This window comes from Arabidopsis lyrata, assembly GCF_000004255.2.
Source record: "Arabidopsis lyrata subsp. lyrata unplaced genomic scaffold ARALYscaffold_5, whole genome shotgun sequence".
Lineage (NCBI taxonomy): Eukaryota > Viridiplantae > Streptophyta > Magnoliopsida > Brassicales > Brassicaceae > Arabidopsis > Arabidopsis lyrata.
Window position 1 is genome coordinate 17610046 of NW_003302551.1, and position 22298 is coordinate 17632343.

A 22298-nucleotide genomic window follows, 5' to 3' on the forward strand; every position below is an offset into this window, starting at 1 on the left:
TAAGTAAAAAAAAAAATAGGAGGGAAAATTAGAAATTGGCTTTTTCTTTTTTCTTTCTTAATTTTCTCATTTATGAATACACACACTTGGTGAATAATCAAAACCTAGCATTCGGCAAAAGAGAGGGAAAGAAGAGAAATGGAGAAAGGAAATGGATCTAAACCTTCCTTAAGCTCTTTGATGTCTTCTCTCTACGATTCGCTTAACGAGTTGACTCTGAGTAGTAAGTCGAATCGATCACTAAGCGTTGTTGTTTCTCCAATTTCATCCCACTCGCTGAATTTTTTGCTCTCTTTGCAGTTGATGGAGATGTCAGTATCACAGGGCTTTTAGCGATCGTTGCGTCATTTCAGTCGCTAGAGCTTCAGTTACAAGCTATGAAAGACTTATTGCGTCAAAGGAAAGAAGCTATATATTCCCAAGGGCAAGATCTCTTCGTTTTTCTATTTCGCTACTCTGTTTGATAATAAGATGACCATATCTGAGATTGAGACTCTACAAAGACCAATTTCGGTACGATTTATGCCTAAATTGTTAATTCGAATTAGGGTTTTATAGTCTGGGATTTTGGGTTTGGTTTTGCTAGAGACAGATTTCATGTTATGTTGCATTTGATTGTAGCTTCTTACTGAGGTTTACACGAACATGGCAATGAGGTTGCATCCAGAGTTGTTTTCAGAAGATACAAATCCAAGGTAAAAGTATACAATGCTCTTTTCAGATCCCATGTGATATGTTTTTGTTAAATACACTATCTATGTAGGCTAAGATTAGTGTGTTTTTGTTTAATTCTTGTTTTCCAGTTTGATCCAAGAAGATGCCAACAACGGAATTAGTCCTGAGGTGTGGCATTGTTATTGTTTTTCATGTATATTGATTTTGGTTTTTGATATGTTGTTTTCAATGTTCTTAGCTAGTTTTTGTGTGATTTCAGGCGGTGGTTGTTGTCCCAAGCCCAGCCGAGGAAATGCAACAGAATAACCAAATTCAAAATGAACCGGTAAAGTCATATATTCCACAGGCTTGAGTATTACCGAACACGCATGATTTGCTTACAAAGATCATTGATATGCAGGAACCGTTGAGGCGTGAAAGCAAGACAGACAGTTTGGTAACAGAAGATGGATAGTAAGGAGCTGGGTTTAGGCTTTTTTTCTTTCTAATTTGTATATCTAATTTCAGAGACTGTAGTTGCAATTATAAGCAGTGTCCAACTTCTTGGCCCTCTTCTCGTGTCAGAGCGTAATAGTCTGAAAGAGGTAACTATAATATAGCAATACTAATTTCTATATCACATGGAAAATGGATCATGCAAATCTAAAGTCAATCAAGAACAAGTGATTCTATATGGTATACTGGTCCAAGTTTCCAACAATCGGAGCAGAGAGAATATATGTTTGGCCATATCTTCTTAATTTTTTTTATCTGTGGCTATGCTTCCCTCTCCGATATTTTGAGAACTACCCTTATGTATTAACGATCTATCAAATGATATCCTTTTCTTGTTGTGTCGCGTTGATTCCACAACTTGCAAATGTATTTTTGTTTCGTTTTGTTTTTTCATATGAATCACAACTTTCAAGTTGCGAAGACAACATATAGAGTCAACCCTTTGTTATTGATGAATATTATTACATCACTATAAAGAATCTATCTTGACCTTATCGATCTGCTGGTCCTCTAGATACTTATATTCCCCAATCACATGTAAAGCTTATAACAACAGTTACATTGTAGTGATGTAATATTCATTAATAACGGTATATCGATCTGCTAATTCTTTTCAGACTTTCATCTAAAACGTTTTTTTTTATATATTAAAACGTCATTTTTATTGTTTGCTTTTCTTTTGTGATTTGTTATTCATAAGCTAAAAAGGAAACGTTTTTATAAGTTTCTTTTACTTTTCATCAAAGACCCTGATTTATTTATTCAAATCTTTCTGCCAATCACTTAAAATGTTTTTCAACTAATACTATAGGTTCTATAAAAGTTTGTCCCAATTCATATAAAATAAAATTATACAGTAAAAAGCTATTAATTTGAATTATAATTCTTAATTAACTCCAAATCTAAACTAATCTAAAAGGTTGCTTACAAGTCCTACAAACTATAATATGAAATTTTTATCAAAAGAAAACTATAATATAATAGAACGTTTTTTTTTGTTAAGATAAATGAATATATACTGATTCCTTTGGAAACAGTACACAATTACAGAACTATAATGTTCTAGAACGACGAAAGTTATTTACAAATACTTTGGAAAACATTTTGCATATTATTTGCCTCATAAATCTTCATTGACTTTGGTGTGGGCACGAAATTAGGTCACTCACGGGAATGGTTTCGAGGATTCTACTTCATTTGATACGGTCACCACTTTTGGTAGCGTACGTACCGCGTAACGATTTCGAAAAGTTTTCTCCTTTTTCATATATAGGAAAATATATATATAAAACTAGTTTGGCTTTACAAAAGACAGAAACCATATAGGCATATATCCTTATTTTTGAATCGATATGGGTATTATTTGAAGCCTGAAACTCCTTGCGAGTCTTTGATGAATTGATCTTATTTTAAAATTTAAGAATTGGTCTTTGGTTGAAAGTTGAAACCAAAACTGAATAAAGTTGATGTCACACATTTGGAGCCTAGTCGACTGAGAGAAAAGGCTATATATATATATTAATTAATTTTTAGTAAATTTGGTGATGAGAAAGAGAATATACACTACATAAAAGACCGATCACATGTAGTCAAAGTTTTCAACTATAAATACGCAGGGATGACAGTTATAAACTACATATAACATATCTTCACGTGTCTTCTCTTTTGTTTCATCACATGTTCTCTCCTTTCTTCACCTCTCTCTGCAAATTTAATCCTTTCTCTTTTCGGCACTCCTAGGCCCTTTTCTTTAATTCATCTTTCAAAACCAAAAAGTTTAATATATACATTTTCACCAACACAATTTTGGGATGGACAAGAACAAGAAGAAGAAGATTGTTTCCGCTTCATCTTTCGATCATATTTTTGGGCCAAGAGTCTCTTCTTCGTCTTCTTCATCGGCCACTGGATTGTTCAAATCCATCTTCCCACCACCCTCTGCGGTACGTCATCTCATCAATATTATTAGGGATAGGTGCATCATTGTAAACATATATGCATGTTACGCAAAAAAAAAATTATATGTTACATATACATGGAGCTCTAACTTAATATATAAGTAACAATTAAGTTGAACTACTCTCTAACTTTCTCTTGTTATGAACTAAAAGGATCAGTTGGGGAGGCAAGTGGACTTTGCAAGTCAAGGTGGACATGTGAAGTATCAATCTCCAAGTAATTAAACTTTCTTGAGTTATTTTTCGTTGAAAGATACGGTAGAAATAGGCTATACTCTTTTTAGCATAAAAAACTTAGTGTGTCTATTGAATGGTAATTTTACTAATACAAACTATCAATTCAAACGTAGTCTTTTCTGTCATATTGAAACTTATATACGTTTATGGGCTTAATTACGTAGATGAGAGAGGAGAAAGAAGCAACAAAAAGGAGAAAAAGAGTTACTATAATGAGGAAACAGAACCACCATGCCACTTGAGCTCATCACTTTACTATGGAGGCCAAGAGAAATATTCCTCCACAACGACTATCACCCATGATACTACTGTAAGTCATAGTCGCATCTATCATATACATAACACCTACATGACAAAACTTATATTCTCTACTTTCAAGATTTTGCTTTTCATCTTTATTTTTAACTTATGCAGTACAAAAAAGATGGAGAGGAAGGCGATTCCAAAAGCGCATCAAGAGGAAACTGGTGGGAAGGTAACGTTTTCATATCCAAAATTATTATGATTTATAATTTTTTTTTCTTTTTTAAATATCCAAAATTATTTATTATTATACCTTTGCACTGTTTATTACTTTTACTCTATGATTCTATTTGGTGCAGGGTCGCTTTATTACTAGTAATCTTGATTTAGGAGCACCTGTTAAGGTACTTATAAAAATAAATGAAAAAATGTTTCATAAAAACTACGTAATATCCAATGCTTTTCGTAATTTCTTTACATAATGGAAAAAACCTAAATTACATTCTTTGTGAACATTTTGCAGGAAAGTAAAGAGACAACATGCATGGTCTTATCTTTATATGAAATTTGAAGGGTCGCTAGCTATATAATAAAAAGAAAATAAACTATATAAAGGTCCTTAATTAATGACAAAATTAAAAAGGTTTAGTATATATTGTCTAAAAGAAGAGGGGCTTGTTCTTCACATGTTGATTCATTTTGTTTACGACAAATGCAACAACACTAAGAGAAGTCTCTTCCTGATGAAATTAATGTTTGGCTCCTTTTTCGTCAATTAATGTTTGTCTAATAGTGTTTGTAAGGAAAAAAATGATGTGTATAATAGAGTCTATGTACTTGGCTTACTTTAATGAATAATGGATATAAGAATATTTGCTATTAGTAAAAGTATATTTCGATCATCATCTTCCCGAAGAAACCGAGTTCATCGGTGAGGTCGTATAGGAGTTTACGAAGATGGTTACGGGCGGCTAGAGGTGTTTCCCGGTAATTTAAGAAAGGAGAAGATGAGTATAGTTAGGGTCTTAGGGAAGAAACAGTGAGGAGAATAAATAAGAAAAGACTGGATTTTTCAAAAATTGAGGTTTCTTTTTCGTTTTATTCTACTTTGTTGCGTTGATTTCATTGATAGACATCTGCCTAAGGTGGCTTTCTTAGAAGAAGAATGAAGCTCTACACAATTTACAAGTTAAGAAATGTCTCGAATTTTGGATTTGGGTGGGCTTTTTCATAATTTTGGCCCAAATCATATTTCGCTGAGAGAGAGAGACATCAGACATTTGATTTGACCATCGTTTCCGACTTTCTTCAGACCCAAAAAAACGTTTTTATGTAAAAGTAAAACCATTACTTCATTTGAAAATTTCCAATTTCAAGATTCTACTTTTTTCATCTATTGTTTAACATTTCCTCAAAAATATTTGGTAAATTCGAAATAGTAAAAAACTATTGCCGAAACCATAAAAAAGGAAACTAAACCATCAAACAGAAAAAGTAAAATGGAAATTCGAAAATCGCTCCTTCTATATATACGTGACTCTGCTCATCATAATTTCCATCAAGCAAACTCTCAATTTCCCTCTGTCTTTCAAAGTTCAATCTCTTAATTTTTCTCTGCGATCTTTCGAAAGTTTCCACAATGGAGATGTTACTTGGTGGACAAGCAACCAATGGAGCTCTTAAGTCAAAGACGAAGATAGTTTGTACTCTTGGACCGGCTTCAAGATCGGTGGTGATGATTGAGAAGCTTCTCAAGGCTGGTATGAACGTAGCCAGGTTCAATTTCTCCCATGGTTCTCACTCTTACCATCAAGAAACTCTCGATAATCTCAGAACCGCCATGGCCAACACTGGAATTCTCTGCGCCGTCATGCTCGACACAAAGGTACAAAACATCGTTTTTATTATATTTAATGTTGAATCAACGAGGGACTTGAATCTAATTCGGTTTAATTTTGTTGTTTACAGGGTCCTGAGATACGAACCGGGTTTCTCAAAGAAGGCAAACCGATACAGCTAAACCAAGGTCAAGAGATCACCATCTCAATTGATTACACAATAGAAGGAGATTCAAACACTATCTCCATGAGCTACAAGAAACTTGCAGAGGACCTCAAACCTGGCGATGTGATTCTTTGTTCAGACGGCACAATCTCACTAACTGTCTTGTCCTGTGACAAGTATCTCGGTCTTGTTCGTTGCCGTTGCGAGAACTCTGCAATTCTTGGAGAAAGAAAGAACGTTAATCTTCCTGGAATTGTAGTTGATCTCCCAACACTTACCGAGAAAGATAAAGAAGATATTATGCAATGGGGAGTTCCGAACAAAATCGACATAATCGCTCTTTCTTTTGTTCGTAAAGGATCTGACCTAATCGAAGTTAGGAAGTTACTTGGAGAGCACTCAAAGAACATCATGCTTATGTCAAAGGTGGAGAATCAAGAAGGGGTGATGAATTTTGATAAGATTCTGGAGAATTCTGATGCTTTCATGGTGGCTAGAGGAGATCTTGGGATGGAGATTCCAATCGAAAAGATGTTTCTTGCTCAGAAAACAATGATCAAGATGGCTAATGCTCTTGGGAAACCAGTTGTAACAGCTACACAGATGCTTGAATCCATGACAGTATCTCCTCGTCCGACTAGAGCTGAAGCTACCGACGTTGCAAACGCGGTTCTTGATGGCACAGATTGCGTTATGCTTAGTGGAGAAACCGCTGCTGGAGCTCACCCTGAGACAGCCGTGCTAACAATGTCAAGGATCTGTAAAGAAGCAGAGAATTTCATCGATTACGACATTCTCCACAAGAAAACCCTAGGAATCGTCTCGGTACCGTTATCCCCAATCGAGAGCTTAGCTGCTTCAGCTGTTTCTACCGCGCGGAGTGTTTTTGCGACAGCGATCGTCGTCCTCACTAAAGGCGGATACACCGCAGAGCTTGTGGCTAAATACCGTCCCAGCGTTCCAATTTTGTCAGTGATTGTGCCGGAGATTGCTCAAGGGAATGATATTGAATTGTCGTGCTCAGACTCGGTGGCTCATGTAGCGAGACGTGGTTTGATTTACCGTGGGATTATTCCGGTGGTGGCGACGGGATCTTCGGCTAGGGATTTAAACAAAGATGCAACGGAGGAGATGATTAGATTCGCTATCGGATTTGCAAAGACGAAGGGAATTTGTAAGACTGGAGATTCCATTGTGGCTTTGCACAAGATTGATGGTTCCTCTGTTGTGAAGATAGTGACCGTCGAGTAATCCAGTTTTAATAAAGTCATGAAATTTTAATTTCGGTTTAAACATTGTTTTTGGTCGCATGATAATAACGTTTAAACAGAATTTGTTTTACTTATTAAAATTATTTGTTCTTTAAAAGGTATATCACAAGTTGTGGGATACTAAAGCTTTGGTAATAGTTTTGTTGCATCTCTTATAAATTACTAAACTTGTTCCTCAAAATTTGTGGTTTTGTCAAGGAAGGTGTGGAGATAACGATTGAAGAACAAATAAGGTTTCGGGATCAAAGCTTTAAGATTTCACTAAGTTTGTGAGAGAAAGTGGTGGCGAGTCTTACTGATCGAGTCGAATCCTTCACTTAACGTTCCTGGCGTTTAGCTTAAAAGAAGCTCCTCCTTTGACTCTTGTTTAATCTAATAACATATGAGATTGTGTATCGATCAATCAACAAATACATTATATAACCAATAAAAAAAAACGAATTGTGCTTGGTTCTTAACCCTTGAGACAGGACAACAACAACATAAAGAACGTGTTGTGTGATACAGACAAAAGAAAATGTAAATCCAAATTCTTTAACATAACATTCAACCCCGGAGATAATTGGCCAATGCTTTCTTTGCACCAAACCCACAACGTTCTCTAATGTTTCTCCCAGAGAGAAACGGTGCTCTTTCTCCTCCTCTTCCTCCGTTGATGGGGCTTATCAACGGCATTGGTGAATAACTTGGAGTCGATGCAGAAAAAGATGGAGTTCTGTACGGAGTTGACGTGCCTGAGAATGACACAGAGAACAACGATGGAGCAGAAAGTTTCTTTCTTAGAGAGCCTGAGCCACCATCAGCTGCTTCTTTAGACAACAATCTCAACTTGTCTGAACAAGAATCATCATCACCATCATCTTTGCTGATGTCATCCATGAACAACACTTCCTCTATGCGTACACCAATGCTATACGCTAAACTCTCTAATACCCTTGAGTAGCTCTCAAGTATAGACTTTCCTACATCCTGCAAAAAGCTTTAAGCTTTAGATTTGATTTTGTTATGTTTAAGTGTGCGATGTGAAAAGTCAATGAATCAAACCTTGTTGTATTGGATCTTGCTTGTATCTAAAGCTGTTTGTCTAAGTCCCGGGAAACGTTGCTTGAGACGGATCAACAAGCTTTCTGCTCTTTCCGCAAATATTTCCCTTTTGTCACCATCGGTTTGATGCATCATCATCTCCTTCACTATCATCCCCCATCTTGTACTTGTGGACCGATACAGAGAAATCAGATGCCTCGAGTGAGCTCTTCGCCTCCAAACGTACATTGATGCTTCTACTCGGTTCGCCATTTCTACAAGGGCAAGCTCAGATGAAAGATCTATTGATTCCAGCAAGTGATCTGCTGAGAAGTTATCTGATGTGATGTTTCTATATAGAAAATCGCCAAGGCATGATCTCCCGTTCTGCGAATAAAAACAGTTCAGCTAGAAGAAACTGTGATCAAACAAGTTGATAATTTGGCTCTGAGATAAAAAAAAATTTACCTTTGGAAGAGCTTCAAGGTATGATTGTGGAACCTCCATTTCAGCTAAAGCAATGCTGTTGATTGACATACAAGCTTTCAAGATTTGGTTAGTAAATTCGCGAGTATGATCCAGTTTCTTCCTAGATTGCTCAGTAAGTCCATCGGATGGCACACGCGGTAGCGGAAGCCACCATTTGTCTCCGTCTTCACGGAAAGAGTTAGACCTTGCAGATTCCGCAGCTACGATTCCTTGATCAACGTACCAGAACTCTGTTTCTCCAAAACTGTCCAATATTTCCTAAATATGTCAAAAACAGAACTCTATTAAGATCTCACACTAGCCATATGAAAACCCCTCATGAGAACAACAAGGAGGAAGATCAGGTTCTTACAATAAGCATATGGTCTAGCTTCCTAAGAGCAGGAAGACAAGTAAAGAGATCTGATCTTGGTCTGCAATTCATCACCTTAAATCCACCAAATCATCAATGAAACAGAACACAATTACTCCAATCAAATCCAACATCCATGACTAAATGCTTAAGCTTGAAAATGAAATTACCTCAATCTTGTTTCCATTGGGGAAATTCTGAAAGGAAGGTACCAATTCAACAATGTGATCACTAACAGAAAGAAGAACTTCGATTTCTCTTCTCCACATTGATTTTTTCTCACTAGGGATTGGCTCTAACCTCCATTGTTGTCCCAATATTGCAGCTTTCATCATATTGAAATCAAAACTTAGACTCATAATATCACATAAACATCACAAAATAAAGTATGAAACATTTTAATAAAACTACCATAGAGATTGGTAATGGCGTTTGAAATAGCCAAAGCAGGACAAACTCCTTCACCAGAACCAGACATATCTTCACCAAGCAACAACTTCGCCATTCTCTCTTTCAACAACTCAATCTCTACAAAAAATCAAACTTTAAGTCGTTTTCGAAAGAGATTGATTATTAGCTAATTTCACGATTTTCACAAACCTGGAGTCTCTGTTCCAACTCTCTTAAACCCGAAATCATCGATCTTTGTCGGAGTTTTCTTCTTCATTTTACCAGAACTCTTCCTCCATGAACCTTGCCCTAACGGCCATCCAAGGATCTGCGATTTCGTCGGAGGAGATGACGGAGATGAAACAGATCTCTCAGCCACTGAAGACCTCCCGGAGCTCGATCCAGCACCGCAACTTGAGCTGCTAAGACTTGAATCAGTCGTTGACTCAGTCACTGAGTCAATCAAACCAATGATACGTTTACTCTCACCAAATCTTCTCGACCCTTCAAACCCAATACAGCTATTATTCTCCATTTTCGCTAACAAAAACAAAAAAAAAGATTGATTTTTTTTAGATACCCAGAAACAAGGAAGCAGAGATCATAGAGAAGAAGAAGAATAGTAGTTATTGTGGTCCATGAATTCGAGAAAAATTCTGATTGTTTTAATTGTTTGTGTTGTTGTTTTTTGTTCTGTCTTAAAAATTTTGAATTTTGCAAAAAAGGGACACATGCAAATCTTAACGTCTCTCTTCGATTTTTATAATTTTATTATAATAAAAAAATAGTGAGTCATCAAAGTAGCCGTTATAATCTGCCACGTCAGATTTCGGACAAAATGTCTTCCGTGATCTTCCCGCAGTGTCAAGTCCAAAAAACTTGAAACCAAAAGTTAGATTTCTCCATTTCGTTCGTTTGGTGAGATATTAATTATTATTTTTAGAAATGTTTCCGTTGAACTTCTTCTCATAGATAAATTTTTACTGAATAAAGTTTGTTATCGTGATAGTGATTTACATATTTCAAGAGGGAAATTCGGTGGTTTTTGAGAATAAATATTATTATTTGACCGTATGTTAACTAATTTACAAACTACATTGTACTTAAGAGATGCGTCTACAGATGCATGTATTCCATTTTATATAAATTATTGTCACGTTCGTTTGGCAAATTTCAGCCACATTGATTATCACAATTAAGATATTGTGTTCAATTTATAGTTGCGAACAGTTTGAGTACAGTGATAAAATCGGGTTTATTTTGTAGTTGTTAGTGATAACGATTCACCAATATAAAATTTATAATGTTAATCTCTTACAAATTAAATTTGTTAGCCGTTTTTGCTTAAAATGTCCGTTGAACAACCAATTATAAAAACAAACAAGGTTTAGTTGATAACAATTACAAAATAAAGAATATATCGCATATTACTAGCTAGTCATTTTATTAATCGTTGTGAATGTCGCCAAAATAAAGAACAACATATATCGCATGTAACAACAAAACAAACCGATTGGTCTTTGTTTTCTGGATCATCCAAATACGAATCTTTCCAAATGGCAAAGGTTAGAGATCCATTAGATTATTAAATTTTGTATAGCGAGGTAGTTTTATTAGCCGTATATTTTGTACACACAAAACAAAAATATATCATAGTTTTACGTAATTTATTAAAATTCATGGCTATTTATAAAGTAGTACTTTTTCAACCATATAAATTGTTATATTATTGCAAGAAATTGGAATATAAATATCTTTTTTAGATAAGTAAGTATATATGTTTAGTCAAACTTCCTTCGTTCAGATATTTATATTGGTCAGCAAACAAAACTTCTAAACCTACAAAATAAGGCTTAAAAAATCTTCTAATAATTTTACAAAGTCAAAGTCACGGTTAAAAGATTGATTTACTTCCAAAACTGTAAATTAATATATAAGATAGACTCCGAATTGTTTTTCTTACCAAATATATGAATTGTATTATTGCAGGATATTTGAATATGAAATTATGACTTGTTATATATATATGTTTAGTCATACTTCTTTAACAATGACAATTTTGGTCAAACTTCCTTCATCTAGTGTATTCATTCATATACTTTGAAGAAAAAAAATATATATATTTTCATAATTTATAATATATACTCCTAGGTATGTTCTCGCCAATATATATAATTCATAATTTATGGAGTCAACGTTACCCAAATTAGTCACCTTCCCTCTCCGATAATAAATAGCAAGCTTATAAGTTCTATCTAGCCACTCCAGCCTAATTTACATAAGCATGGCTTCCATTACCAATTCTCATTTTATATTGTTGTTTCTAATCTCTTCTACCTTTATTGTTTTTACGTTAGCACTAGATTTTTCAGATGTTGCAGCAGAAGCACCAGACGGCTTCTTACCTCTAGCCAAAAAGCATGTTGTAATTCGCAATACCGTAGAGAATGGAGAAGAGTTGAATATACATTGCAAATCTAGTGAGGATGATTTGGGGCATATCCATCTTAAACATGGACATACTTGGGATTTCAGATTTCATGTTAACATGTCAAAATCTACAAAATTTCGTTGTCATTTTTGGTGGTATGCAGGCGGTACCGATTATTTTAATTACTGGTTTGATATATTTAAAGTATCCAGAGACGATAAACCATCGGGAAGGTATCCAGTTTGCAAAGAATGCATTTGGGAGTTAAACCAATACGGCTCTGAAGACATTATTTGTCGTATAAATCGTGATGGATCAGATCCTTGGTGTTTCACAATGGACGATAAACCTTAAGAAGAAGAAAAACACATCATTGTATAACATATCCTATTTAATAAATGTTGTCACTAAAATTGATTGAATAAAACAATATCATTGATACTATTCGAGCTCTCTTTAATTGAAGTGTTTATATCCACAAAAGCAAATTAAGTTGTGTTTATTTTGATGAATCCTTTGCAAACTGTATAATTAAGTCGTGTTTATTTTGATGAATCCTTTACCTATATCAATCACGCCGTGTTTCTTCTTTCTTGCTCTCTCATATATCTTTCTGTAGTTCTGTAGTTGTTAGTGATAACGATTCACCAATAAATTTATAATGTTAATCTCTAGCAAATTAAAATGTGTTAACCGTTTTTGTTTAAAATTGTCGTTGAACCACCAATTATAAAACCAATAAAGATTTAGTTGATAACAATTACAAAATAAACAACAACATATATCGCATATTACTAGATAGTCATTTTATTAACCGTTGTCAATGTCGCCAGAAACTAAAAAGCGAATAAAACTATCAAATTTATATTTTTAGATCATTTAAAATTAGTGCAATCTACACTGTCATATAGAAGTGAGATATAAGTCATGTACCAACAAAACAAACCGATTGGTCTTTGTTTTCTGGATCCTCCGTGCGAATCTTTCCAAATGGCAAAGGTTAGAGATCCATTAGATTATTTAATGTTGTATGGCGAGGTAGTCTCATTAGGCATATATTTTGCTAACACACAAAAAAAATCATAGTTATGTACGTAATTTCTAAAATTCATGGCTGTAAATGGTTGTATTATTGCAAGAAATTGGAATATAAATATCTTTTTAGATAAGTATATATGCTTAGTCAAATTAAACTTCCTTCGTTTATAGCAAACAAATTTTCTAAAACTACAAAATAAGGCTTAAAAAGACTTAATAATTTTTCAAAGTCAAAGTCACGGTCAAAAGATTAATTTACTTCCAAAACTGTAAATTAATATATAAGGTATACTCCGAATCGTATTTCTTACCAAATACATGCATTCAACGTTACATGAATCTTTTTTCAGTCACCTCCCTCCCAAATATATTTACTTACACTTTGTTACAACTATAAATAGGGAACTTATTAGTTCTATCTAACCCACTTAATTTACACAACCATGTCTTTCATTAATAAGCCTCATGTTATATTGTTGTTCATTATCTCTTCTACTTTTATTCTTTTTGTACCTGCGTTAGATTTGTCAAATGTTCCAGCGGAATCACCAACTTCGGACGAGGACGGCTTCTTACCTCTAGCTGGAAAACATGTTGTAATCTGCAACAAAGTTAAAAACAGAGAAACTTTGAATGTACATTGCAGATCTAGTGAAGATGATTTGGGATTAATCCATATTCCTTGGAATCATACTTGGGGTTTTAGATTTCATGTTAACATTTGGAAATCTACAAAATTTCATTGTCATTTTACATGGCTCGGAGGAGGATCTCATTATTTTACTATATTTAAAGTATCGAGAGACGATAGTATAATTGGATATAATGTTTGTAAAGAATGTATTTGGGAGGTGGGAAGAAACGATGAAAACCCTATTTGTCGTGTTTCTCGCGATAAATCAATACTTCCCCACTGTTTCCAATGGGAAGAGGGTCCTTAAGAAAAAAAAACAACTTATTGTTATCACTGCATCTTATCTAATAAATGTTACTATCAAAATTGATTGAATAAAATATTATCATTTATAATGTTTGAATGTTTAGAAGTTTTCTTTACTTGAAGCTTTTATATATCCACATAAGCAAACTAAGGTTTTTTATATAATTTATATTCCTTTTCTCTTTTGTTTATAAAACACAGACATCTTTTTGCAACTAAGCACCTAACTCCAATATTTTCAATTTATTGGAGATGATTCACAGCTACCATAAGACAAACACTATATAAGAACTTGAAGAGCCAATGAAGGAATAAATCCAAATTCTCAAAAATATGATAGGAAACAACCAAATCTGAAGCCTATACAAAAACAAACTAACAGTAACAACTACTTGATCATGACTCTACTTACCTAAAGAGCTTCAAGTGAAGAAAAAATTATATAGAGTTTAGATATCAAATAGGTTATGTTATTCTCTTTCTGTATAGTTCAGAATTGTATGCTATGTAGACTTGCTTCTCCAGATGTTTTGGACTACCACATTTTACAACTTCATATCACATCAGGCGTTCCCATATCAAACGAATTACATCTACATTGGCCACTTCTTCAGATCAACTCACATTGACAACATAAAAATCATGTAAACACAATTTATGACAAAATGCAAGCAAGAACAATAAAGCAGAGCATGAGCTAAATTGGATTCAATCTATGTATGAATAAGTTACTCAAGTCATCAAGATTGCATGCACTTCATTTCTGGTCTGTCATGCCATAGTCATAGATTAAACACAAACAAAATACCAGACTATATATATTCAATGTAGAGGTATTTATTTAAATATATTGTCAATTGGTGACTAAACTTATTTCGAATATTAAAAAAAAAACTTATTTCAAATATACTTACATGTTAGACTCTAGATTAGCTAAACAACCTTGAAATTTTATTACATATTTAGGTCAATAACAACGCAGAAATATTCTAATTGAAGAGTATTCATATGTTTCAACGCTTTGACTAAAGTAGTTTTTACATTTTATATAATCATGATATTTTATTAATTAGCACACTGAGAGATAAATGATTGAACTTACTTGCGTGCCATTTCATTCAATGAATAAAGATAGTAGTATACTCAAATGTTTTAAACTAATAACATGTTATTATTAAAAAAACCTCATGCGTAATTTTCACCCAAACATGTTAATTTTTATTTTTTTTTGGCAAAAGCCAAACATGTTAAATTAATATACGTATTTTATAGTAAATAAAAAAAACTCAGATAAAATTTATTTCATGGCTTTTTAAGTAAAATACTCTTTTAATTTTATAAGTCATTGACTCATTGTATTATTGCAGGATATTTGAATATAAAATTTGTGACTTGTTATATGTATGTTTAGTCAAACTTCTTTAACAATGACAATTTTGGTCAAACTTCCTTCATTTAGATGTATTCATTCATATATTAAAAATACTACTATATCTTGATTGGTTGTAAAAGAATAGATATTATCATAATTTATAATATATACTCCTAGTTATATTCTTACGAATATATATAATTCATAATTAAAATAGTAACATAGACTAAATTCAATGTAGTCAACGTTACCCAAATTAGTCACCTTCTTTCTCCTGTAATAAATAGCGAGCTTTAAGTTCTACCTAGCCACTCGAGCCAATTTACATAACCATGGCTTCCATTACTAATTCTCATTTTATATTGTTGTTTCTTATCTTTTCTACTTTTATTGTTTTTACGTTAGCATTAGATTTATCAGATGTTGCAGCAGAAGCACCGGATGGCTTGTTACCTCTATCCAAAAAACACGTTGTAATTCGCAACACTGTAACAAACGGAGAAGTTTTGAATATACATTGCAAATCCAGTGAGGATGATTTGGGGCATATTCGTCTTAAACATGGGCATACTTGGGGTTTCAGATTTCGTGTTAACTTTTCATTATCTACGTATTTTCGTTGTCATTTTTGGTGGAATTCAGTTCCAGGCGGTCCTAACTATTATAGTTATTGGTTTGATATATTTACTGTATACAGAGACGATAACCCATTAGGAAAGTATCCAGTTTGCGAAGAATGCATTTGGGAGATGTACGAATTACGTCAAAACTATATTTGTCGTATAAATCGTGATAAATCAGGGTGGTGTTTCCGCATGGACATTGAACCTTAAGATGAAGAAAAACACATTATTGTTCAATATATCTTATCTAATAAATACAATCATTTAAATTGATTGAATAAAATAATATCATTGAGACTATTCAAGCTCTCTTTACTTGAAGTGTTTATATCCACAAAAGCAAATTATGCCGTTTTTTTTTGTGCAAATAGCAAATTATGTCGTTTTTTTAATGATTCCATTGCAAACTAAGTTTCTAAATCTATGTACCAACTTTTTGGAATGTCGTTGTCCCAAGTTATCGGATCTGATTTACAGCTACCATATGACAAACAATGTCTAAGAAACGTGATGAGCGAATGAATGCATCCAAATTCTCAAAAAAAAAGGACTAGGAAACAACCACATCTAATGTCCTGCACTAAAAAACGATAGTTATTTATAAAAAAAAAGCTATATCTTATCTAATAAATGTAACCATCATATCTAACTCGCTATATGCAATCTGCTGTCAAAATAAAATAAAATAATAGTATATGCAATCTAAGCTTCTAATTGGTCTCCTTACCCCAAAATTTGACATAAGTCTACAATCTAAGCTTCTAATTGGTGTTAGCCTCAAGTCGCTAGTACCAGAAGTTTCCTTCTGATCAATTCAGTTGAACAACCATCAAACGAGAACTTAGACTTTTGTAATTAAGCACTTAACGATTTTGACAACGCGAATACTGGAAGTTCAAATATAAATTAATTAGTACGTAAGTAGTTCAGAATTGTATGCTTTGTAGACTTAATGCCGGATTTGTATAGAACATACTTCGAGTTCAACATTGGACCATCCTTGAAAAGTCTCAGCTTTGTACCCTGATGAGATCTTTCAGACTTCCACCAACGCATCTCACTATCTCATTCGTGAATTAGGATTTTAAGGCTCCTTTAAGCAAAACATAGTTTAAATGCTTGATTAGCTTGTTGCCAAATGTATATACTAAAAGAAAATATAGTTTTGTAATAAATAAAAGTTTCATTAATTGTTGAGCTGCAGAATAGTGAAATCTTATTTATCTTTCTTTTTTTTTTGAACCGTAGAAAAATTGAATATCTAAAAGCATACAAATTGTGATAAGCTAGCATCCAACCCTAGCAGATGTTATTTCTTAACGTTATTTTTTCTAAATGTATTGTTGCTAGTTTTTCTATAAGACTTAAAACATCATGTTTTTCACACACTTATAATCCTAACTAATCAAAAACTTCAAGAAAGTTTAATTCATTGAACCAATAAGTATTACAATAAAAAAAAAAACAATTCTATAATTAGACGAAGAGGAACCAAATTAGTAAACGAATAATAGCTTAAGTAAATCGAATTCCAGTAGCTAGCCATACAACTTTTCGATAATAACGTGAATAATAGATAATAATTTGACAACATTTGTGTTATAGAAAGTGAAAGGAGACTTTTGTATCGGTCCATTATTTTTCCATTCATCTTCGCATTTGATCATATAGTGTGAACCATCCACTGCAGAAAACAGAGCTATGGATTCGAGCCCTTCTTCTTGTGCTTCTTCATAAGCTTTTTGGAACAAAGCACACGCTAGTTTGTAGTACTTTCCGCAAAAATAGAGTCGTCGAGTCCCAATCGGACCACTAAACTTTTGACGAACTTTGTTGATTTGTTTGGTTGCGTTGGTCAATTGGATTTGGCATTGAGAAATCTGATAATAAATTCCAATAAGAAATCAATAATATTTTTTTTTTTATGGAGCGAAGGAATAAAACAGATTCCCTCATATCTCAATTTCTATATTTATGACTTGTTCCCTTCATAACTGGTATTTTAGTTTTAGTGTTTTTGTTCTATACAGTTAGAACTTTTTATATATATATTTATCAAATCTAAACAGAGAATGGTTATTGTGAATAGTTTTCCAACTCTGTTTTCTACCCATACACTTTGCGTATATGAACAGTACTACACAATAATTAAAGGAATTACAAACTTACTGCAATTACAAGCACATCATGGAGGTCGCGTGCGGCTAAGATACGTATGTCCGTTCCAATGTATTTCAAGCAGAAGTTCACGTCATCCGTATCCTTGCAAAATGCGTACATGTCTTTGATAGGCATCGCATCTACGACTGTAAACGCAAAGAACACGAATACTAACAACGACAAAGAAAAAGTTAAGTGTTTGATGAGCATTGTGGCCATACTTAGAAGATACGATTGTGTTTGGTATTTTTTTTTTGTATGTTTCAACCATTTTATTTATAATGATATTGAAAGCTAAAAACGTTACTTCATCAATTTGGGAAAGTTATGGCTTTAAATGGAATAATATCAAACTAGTAATAAACTAATAATTAAGAAGAGTAAAAATCTTAATGGCAGTAAATATTTGGAATAATGGACTACCACAACTTGGAAATGCATTTGAATTTCATAAAAGACTTGGCCGACAACATGGTGAGGTTGCCCTATAATTCAGCTAGTTGTGTTTTTGTGTATAAAAGACGAGATCATAGAATTTGAATTCTTCTACTCTATTTCATCAGATCTTAGCATAAAGGGCTTTTTTTGTCGAAGCCCAAATCGCATAGGAAACCCAGGGAGAATTCGCTCTCTCCCAAAAAGAAAATTTCGATATTTAAAGTTCTTAATGTTAAAGCATTAAGAAGATATCTTTGATCAAAAATATCAATCGTTAAATCTGATTTGGATGATAAGAAATAGGATTAACTAAACCCTAGATTTAGTGGGAAATCCACTATAGTGTGAGCACTATTACCTACGATTTTCTGTTCTCATTTGCGTTTTTTTTTTTCTGGTCAACCATTGGGTTTCTTTTTCTAATTGTCGGGCAGGAATTACGGATTTTAATAAAACTAAGGACTAAATAAATAATTAAAAAAAAGACAGAAATAATATTATAAAATGTCTTTTGAGCAGTCCTCAATGTAACCTTAATAAAAAGAGAACCCTCTCTGCAACATTTATTAAATACTCAAAACCTATCTCTCTCTCTCTCTGTCTTTACTCATTGTCGTTATGGTCGCGCCGCCTATATCCGCCGCGTCCTTAGAGCTCCCTCCTCCGTTCCCCGCCGTCTTCGAACAACCAATGGATAAACTCAGCTTCCCGAATGAGTTCCCTTACGAGTTTGCCTCAACGTTTTCAACTTCTCCAGAAGACTCAACGGAGACGGAAGATGAAACAAGCGACGACGAAGATGACTTTTTAGCCGGGTTAACTCGCAGACTCGCTCTCTCGACTCAGCGCCTCTCTTCTCCTTCCTTCGTCACCGACAAGTCTCAGGTTTGTTAAAAGCTTCTCTCTTTTTTTGAATGTTATCTCTTAATGTAAACTAAACACACAGTTTCTTGCTCTGTTTCTTCAGATGAAACCTAAAGTCACTGAGTCAACTCAGAGTGGACTCGGAAGTCCTAATGGACCGTTTTCTCAAGCTCCTTCACCGCCGGCATCTCCGTTTCGCGAAGAAGACTCTTTGAAAGTGTTATCTGCTGCAGCTGGAGAAGTCGCCAAGATCAAAAAGGCTAACTTTGATGCTAAACCCATCAGCCGCCCAAACCCTAACCCTAGTTCCTTAATCCCTTTTCCTCAAAACGCAGCGTTTTATAACTACTACTGGCTATGGCAGCCGCATTATCATCAATCTCAGATAGGAAGAGTCCCAAATGCTTGGCTTGTGTCTCCTTCTCCCGTTAGAGGCGTATACACCGCTCCAACCGCCGTCAAATCGCCGTCGACTGGTACCGGCGTTTTCCTTCCCCGGAAATACTCAATCCCTTCTGATTCCCGGAAGAATTCAGGTATTTTTACTCAATTTTCCTTTGATTCAACATCTTGGGTTTCTGAAATTTGTTAACTTTCGCTCAATTTTGTTACTTAAGAATCTAAATTGAAAAAAAAAATGGATTTTTTTCAGGAGGTGGATGTGTTAAGGTTGTTAACCAACAAAAACCTAAAATTGAAGAGTTATCGGGTCGGTGTAAACCAAATTCGAAAGCTGGTCTCTCTACAGGACGCATCAAAACGGATTACGGTACTAATTCAAACATCCTCTGTTTTTCATTTCAGTTCTAGAAAAGAATTAACATTTGATTGAATCTATTCGTTTGTTTTGTAGTAGCTGGTGGTGGTTGTTTGAAGCAAGAAAGACCTCTTCCACAAGAATGGATGTACTGAGAGTTTGAATTAGGTTCTGTAGGATTCAGGACTTGGAAGAAAAAAATTACAGAAATGGTCGTAGTTAGTGGGTTGACTTTATAGTGTTGATTGTGATGGTTACTGGTTATAGCAAAGAATAATTTTGTGGGGTTAAGTTGGACTGGGATTTATTTATATTTACTTAGGAGGATAGCAAAATCAGTTTCTAATAAGCATATTTTTGGCCTTGGGAGAGTTTTTCAGATAACTCTTCTTTGGCATAAGGTTAGTGCAAACAACGTAGAGATGTGTTGAGAGTACTTTAGGGTGTTTTCTGCAATTTTGGAATCTATGGGGTTGCAATAAAAAAAAAAATTTGGTTTGTTTGGTTAAAAGAATCAAAGTTGTAGTGAATTATAGTTGTAATAGAAGAGATTGTATCTGAAGTTGTTTCCTTAATTTTCTTATCAATATTTAAGTTTTGTGGCATTTGTGTTTTTTTTCTTACGTTTAAAAACCTTAACATCTGATACATCTTTTTTTTTTTTAAAGAGTTGTGTTTCAGAAGGTTTTGCTTTGCGAAATGTCATGAAAAGGATTTGTTTAAAAGAAACATTGTAGTCTAATTTCCAAATAAAATTTGTCATTGGTATGTGGAAGTGGCAACAAAAATAGAGAGGAGAAAAGTAAAAACAAAGGAAAAGGAACAAATGTTTACTGCTTAGAGCATGATTATTGGTTGGACTCACACTAGGAGTCCAAATCATATATATATAATTGTAAATAATACAAAATTTAAAATTTAGACACTCTAAGTCCAAATCAACCAATTGAAGACACATATAAGTGTCTAAATGACTTCTAAAAGTCTAACTTTAGACATGAGTCCAATGTTTTTTTTTGTTTTTGATTTAAATTTTAGACAATTTTTGCTTTAGATCTCATACTTAGACTTCCTGATAATCATGCTCTTAGGCGTGAAGCAATGGGCAAAGGAAACACATTTTGAAATAGAAAACAGATCTTAACATGTAAATCACCTTGGCTTATAACTTCTATGAAGTTAAGATCTTGAGTCTATCTGTCTATGGTATACCTTGGATATAAGCACAAACCCATTAGTTTCTTCACTGTTTGAAGTTTGGCATGATTAGGAATGTTATCTATGTATGTAGGTCATGTTTAGGTCATTGAACTTTGGTTTCAAGTTTCTTGCTTTTTTTTGGATTTTCCCGCTGGAAAAAGAAGTCTAAGATAATAAAAAACAAAAGGGAGAAATACTCTTGAAACATTGATGATCTTAGAAATTTTGTACGACAATATATTTTCAACTAGTTTTTCCAGTTTAAATGTCATTTCTATTTGAATAAATGCGAAAGATAGTTCGAAACTTCGATTAGTCATGATTATGATATGGACCTATAATTGAGGGTAACATTTGGAGCTTCTTCGTTCTCAAGGTTATATATGATAAGGATCTTGTCCACAATACTTTTTCTCCACAATACTTTTTCTAAACCATAACGTATCTAAGACGATGACGGTGTGCGTAAAGCAGAAGCCACAATCAATCTCGCTATATGTATATGATGATTGCTAATTTTTATCGTTTTTACGCAATCAAATGATTTTCTTTGCTCATTTTGAGTATTTATTTTGTTTATGGGTCCCCGTTAACAACCAAAAGTGTCATTTCATGAACATTATATATGGTATTTAAAAATTATGTTCTTCTGAAGGATTATCAACTTCCACTAATGCAACAACAACATATATGGTTGAGGATCAAAAGAAAACAATTTGGTTGGGGTGCGTAACAAACAAAACACAAAACTTATGGAGCGTGACTGACCCGTATACATTAAATAAAGTCATGAACGAGATCATATTACAATTTTTTTGTTGCAGATAGATTACTTAAAAAAAATACAGAATTTGACTTATTCAGTTTTTTTGTTTTATCAACCAAACTTATTCATATCTATGATCCAAAGACATAATAGACGTGTTAGATTGTCCCACATCGAAAATGGAGTGTATCTAGCATAGTATATGATAGACATAGACCTTTCCACTGTTACTTAACATTTCTTTTAGGAGAATTGAAGATAACATTTCTATAAAACTACTAAAAGAAATGTGTAGAGACTACATACGTATAGCTATAAAAAAAAAATGTGTAGAGACTAGAGAGTCCTCCATTTCTCTAAATTTCCTATTAATATTCGATCATTTTCTAACAATTTGTGAACTTGACGAAATTGGGGAGGTGAGCGAATTGATCTTGGCCCGCCGAATTGGGCCGACCAGTCTATTAACGTTCTCTTTCTGAACAGGTCCAACTCATCCAAAGAGGCTAGTTCTTGACGAAAAGAATCTATATGAGTTAAGGTAAAAACTTGGATCCATTTTGGAAGACTAC

The 22298-nt window shown here is 33.7% G+C and overlaps 9 protein-coding genes across 10 annotated transcripts; 7 read left to right on the forward strand and 2 right to left on the reverse strand.

The window, feature by feature from the left end:
- The first annotated feature begins 103 nt into the window (after window positions 1-103).
- Window positions 104-1294, forward strand: LOC9312387. The gene is given in 7 exon segments (XM_021023988.1): window positions 104-223; window positions 301-410; window positions 412-513; window positions 622-695; window positions 804-843; window positions 935-1000; window positions 1076-1294. Coding segments are annotated over 7 exon segments (531 nt in total). The 5' UTR covers window positions 104-138; the 3' UTR covers window positions 1130-1294.
- A 1424-nt stretch (window positions 1295-2718) lies between these two features.
- On the forward strand, window positions 2719-4487 carry LOC9312388. Its single transcript, XM_021023989.1, has 6 exons — window positions 2719-3113; window positions 3282-3345; window positions 3530-3675; window positions 3780-3840; window positions 3968-4012; window positions 4132-4487. The coding sequence occupies exons 1-5, from the start codon at window positions 2982-2984 to the stop codon at window positions 3982-3984; spliced, it is 420 nt and encodes a 139-aa protein (XP_020879648.1). The 5' UTR covers window positions 2719-2981; the 3' UTR covers window positions 3985-4012; window positions 4132-4487.
- Window positions 4488-5123: 636 nt separating this feature from the next.
- LOC9312389 (pyruvate kinase, cytosolic isozyme) lies at window positions 5124-6930 on the forward strand. Its single transcript, XM_002876275.2, has 2 exons — window positions 5124-5493; window positions 5577-6930. Exons 1-2 carry the CDS (start codon window positions 5248-5250, stop codon window positions 6861-6863), a joined length of 1533 nt encoding a protein of 510 aa, XP_002876321.1. The 5' UTR covers window positions 5124-5247; the 3' UTR covers window positions 6864-6930.
- Window positions 6931-7215: 285 nt separating this feature from the next.
- LOC9312390 (rop guanine nucleotide exchange factor 6) lies at window positions 7216-9856 on the reverse strand. Its single transcript, XM_002877997.2, has 7 exons — window positions 9348-9856; window positions 9159-9275; window positions 8918-9072; window positions 8748-8822; window positions 8375-8653; window positions 7928-8293; window positions 7216-7852 (listed from the first exon to the last, which is right to left on the reverse strand). Exons 1-7 carry the CDS (start codon window positions 9670-9672, stop codon window positions 7430-7432), a joined length of 1740 nt encoding a protein of 579 aa, XP_002878043.1. The 5' UTR covers window positions 9673-9856; the 3' UTR covers window positions 7216-7429.
- A 1514-nt stretch (window positions 9857-11370) lies between these two features.
- On the forward strand, window positions 11371-11925 carry LOC9314112 (S-protein homolog 5). The gene has a single exon (XM_002876276.2). The coding sequence runs from the start codon at window positions 11422-11424 to the stop codon at window positions 11920-11922; it is 501 nt and encodes a 166-aa protein (XP_002876322.1). The 5' UTR covers window positions 11371-11421; the 3' UTR covers window positions 11923-11925.
- A 1114-nt stretch (window positions 11926-13039) lies between these two features.
- On the forward strand, window positions 13040-13592 carry LOC9312391 (S-protein homolog 3). Its single transcript, XM_002876277.2, has one exon. It carries the CDS (start codon window positions 13050-13052, stop codon window positions 13545-13547), a length of 498 nt encoding a protein of 165 aa, XP_002876323.1. The 5' UTR covers window positions 13040-13049; the 3' UTR covers window positions 13548-13592.
- A 1643-nt stretch (window positions 13593-15235) lies between these two features.
- LOC9312392 (S-protein homolog 5) lies at window positions 15236-16146 on the forward strand. Its single transcript, XM_021026937.1, has one exon. The coding sequence runs from the start codon at window positions 15251-15253 to the stop codon at window positions 15749-15751; it is 501 nt and encodes a 166-aa protein (XP_020882596.1). The 5' UTR covers window positions 15236-15250; the 3' UTR covers window positions 15752-16146.
- Window positions 16147-17079: 933 nt separating this feature from the next.
- LOC9312393 (pectinesterase inhibitor 5) lies at window positions 17080-17920 on the reverse strand. The gene is made up of 2 exons (XM_002877998.1): window positions 17711-17920; window positions 17080-17421 (listed from the first exon to the last, which is right to left on the reverse strand). The coding sequence occupies exons 1-2, from the start codon at window positions 17918-17920 to the stop codon at window positions 17080-17082; spliced, it is 552 nt and encodes a 183-aa protein (XP_002878044.1).
- A 688-nt stretch (window positions 17921-18608) lies between these two features.
- LOC9314113 lies at window positions 18609-20365 on the forward strand. Of its 2 annotated transcripts, none has more exons than XM_002876279.2 (4): window positions 18609-19024; window positions 19107-19539; window positions 19656-19772; window positions 19857-20365. In XM_002876279.2, the coding sequence occupies exons 1-4, from the start codon at window positions 18758-18760 to the stop codon at window positions 19913-19915; spliced, it is 876 nt and encodes a 291-aa protein (XP_002876325.1). In that variant the 5' UTR covers window positions 18609-18757; the 3' UTR covers window positions 19916-20365. The 2 variants fall into 2 exon arrangements, with proteins under 2 accessions (XP_002876325.1, XP_020879702.1); XM_021024043.1 differs by having other exon boundaries at window positions 18696-19024; window positions 19860-20365.
- Window positions 20366-22298: the final 1933 nt, after the last annotated feature.

What these genes read in the sequence shown, in the direction of transcription:
- LOC9312388 (XM_021023989.1), top strand. Translation starts at nt 2,982, where the DNA reads ATGGACAAGAACAAGAAGAAGAAGATTGTTTCCGCTTCATCTTTCGAT. An exon ending in TCTTCCCACCACCCTCTGCG is followed by an intron (nt 3,114 to 3,281) that starts GTACGTCATCTC and finishes ATGAACTAAAAG; the next exon opens with GATCAGTTGGGGAGGCAAGT. An exon ending in CTATCACCCATGATACTACT is followed by an intron (nt 3,676 to 3,779) that starts GTAAGTCATAGT and finishes TAACTTATGCAG; the next exon opens with TACAAAAAAGATGGAGAGGA.
- LOC9312389 (XM_002876275.2), top strand. Translation starts at nt 5,248, where the DNA reads ATGGAGATGTTACTTGGTGGACAAGCAACCAATGGAGCTCTTAAGTCA. An exon ending in CCGTCATGCTCGACACAAAG is followed by an intron (nt 5,494 to 5,576) that starts GTACAAAACATC and finishes TGTTGTTTACAG; the next exon opens with GGTCCTGAGATACGAACCGG.
- LOC9312390 (XM_002877997.2), bottom strand. Translation starts at nt 9,672, where the DNA reads ATGGAGAATAATAGCTGTATTGGGTTTGAAGGGTCGAGAAGATTTGGT. An exon ending in AGTTGGAACAGAGACTCCAG is followed by an intron (nt 9,276 to 9,347) that starts GTTTGTGAAAAT and finishes GATTTTTTGTAG; the next exon opens with AGATTGAGTTGTTGAAAGAG. An exon ending in GCAAGATCCAATACAACAAG is followed by an intron (nt 7,853 to 7,927) that starts GTTTGATTCATT and finishes AGCTTTTTGCAG; the next exon opens with GATGTAGGAAAGTCTATACT.
- LOC9314112 (XM_002876276.2), top strand. Translation starts at nt 11,422, where the DNA reads ATGGCTTCCATTACCAATTCTCATTTTATATTGTTGTTTCTAATCTCT.
- LOC9312391 (XM_002876277.2), top strand. Translation starts at nt 13,050, where the DNA reads ATGTCTTTCATTAATAAGCCTCATGTTATATTGTTGTTCATTATCTCT.
- LOC9312392 (XM_021026937.1), top strand. Translation starts at nt 15,251, where the DNA reads ATGGCTTCCATTACTAATTCTCATTTTATATTGTTGTTTCTTATCTTT.
- LOC9312393 (XM_002877998.1), bottom strand. Translation starts at nt 17,920, where the DNA reads ATGGCCACAATGCTCATCAAACACTTAACTTTTTCTTTGTCGTTGTTA. An exon ending in ATGATGTGCTTGTAATTGCA is followed by an intron (nt 17,422 to 17,710) that starts GTAAGTTTGTAA and finishes ATTTATTATCAG; the next exon opens with ATTTCTCAATGCCAAATCCA.
- LOC9314113 (XM_002876279.2), top strand. Translation starts at nt 18,758, where the DNA reads ATGGTCGCGCCGCCTATATCCGCCGCGTCCTTAGAGCTCCCTCCTCCG. An exon ending in TCGTCACCGACAAGTCTCAG is followed by an intron (nt 19,025 to 19,106) that starts GTTTGTTAAAAG and finishes CTGTTTCTTCAG; the next exon opens with ATGAAACCTAAAGTCACTGA. An exon ending in TGATTCCCGGAAGAATTCAG is followed by an intron (nt 19,540 to 19,655) that starts GTATTTTTACTC and finishes GATTTTTTTCAG; the next exon opens with GAGGTGGATGTGTTAAGGTT.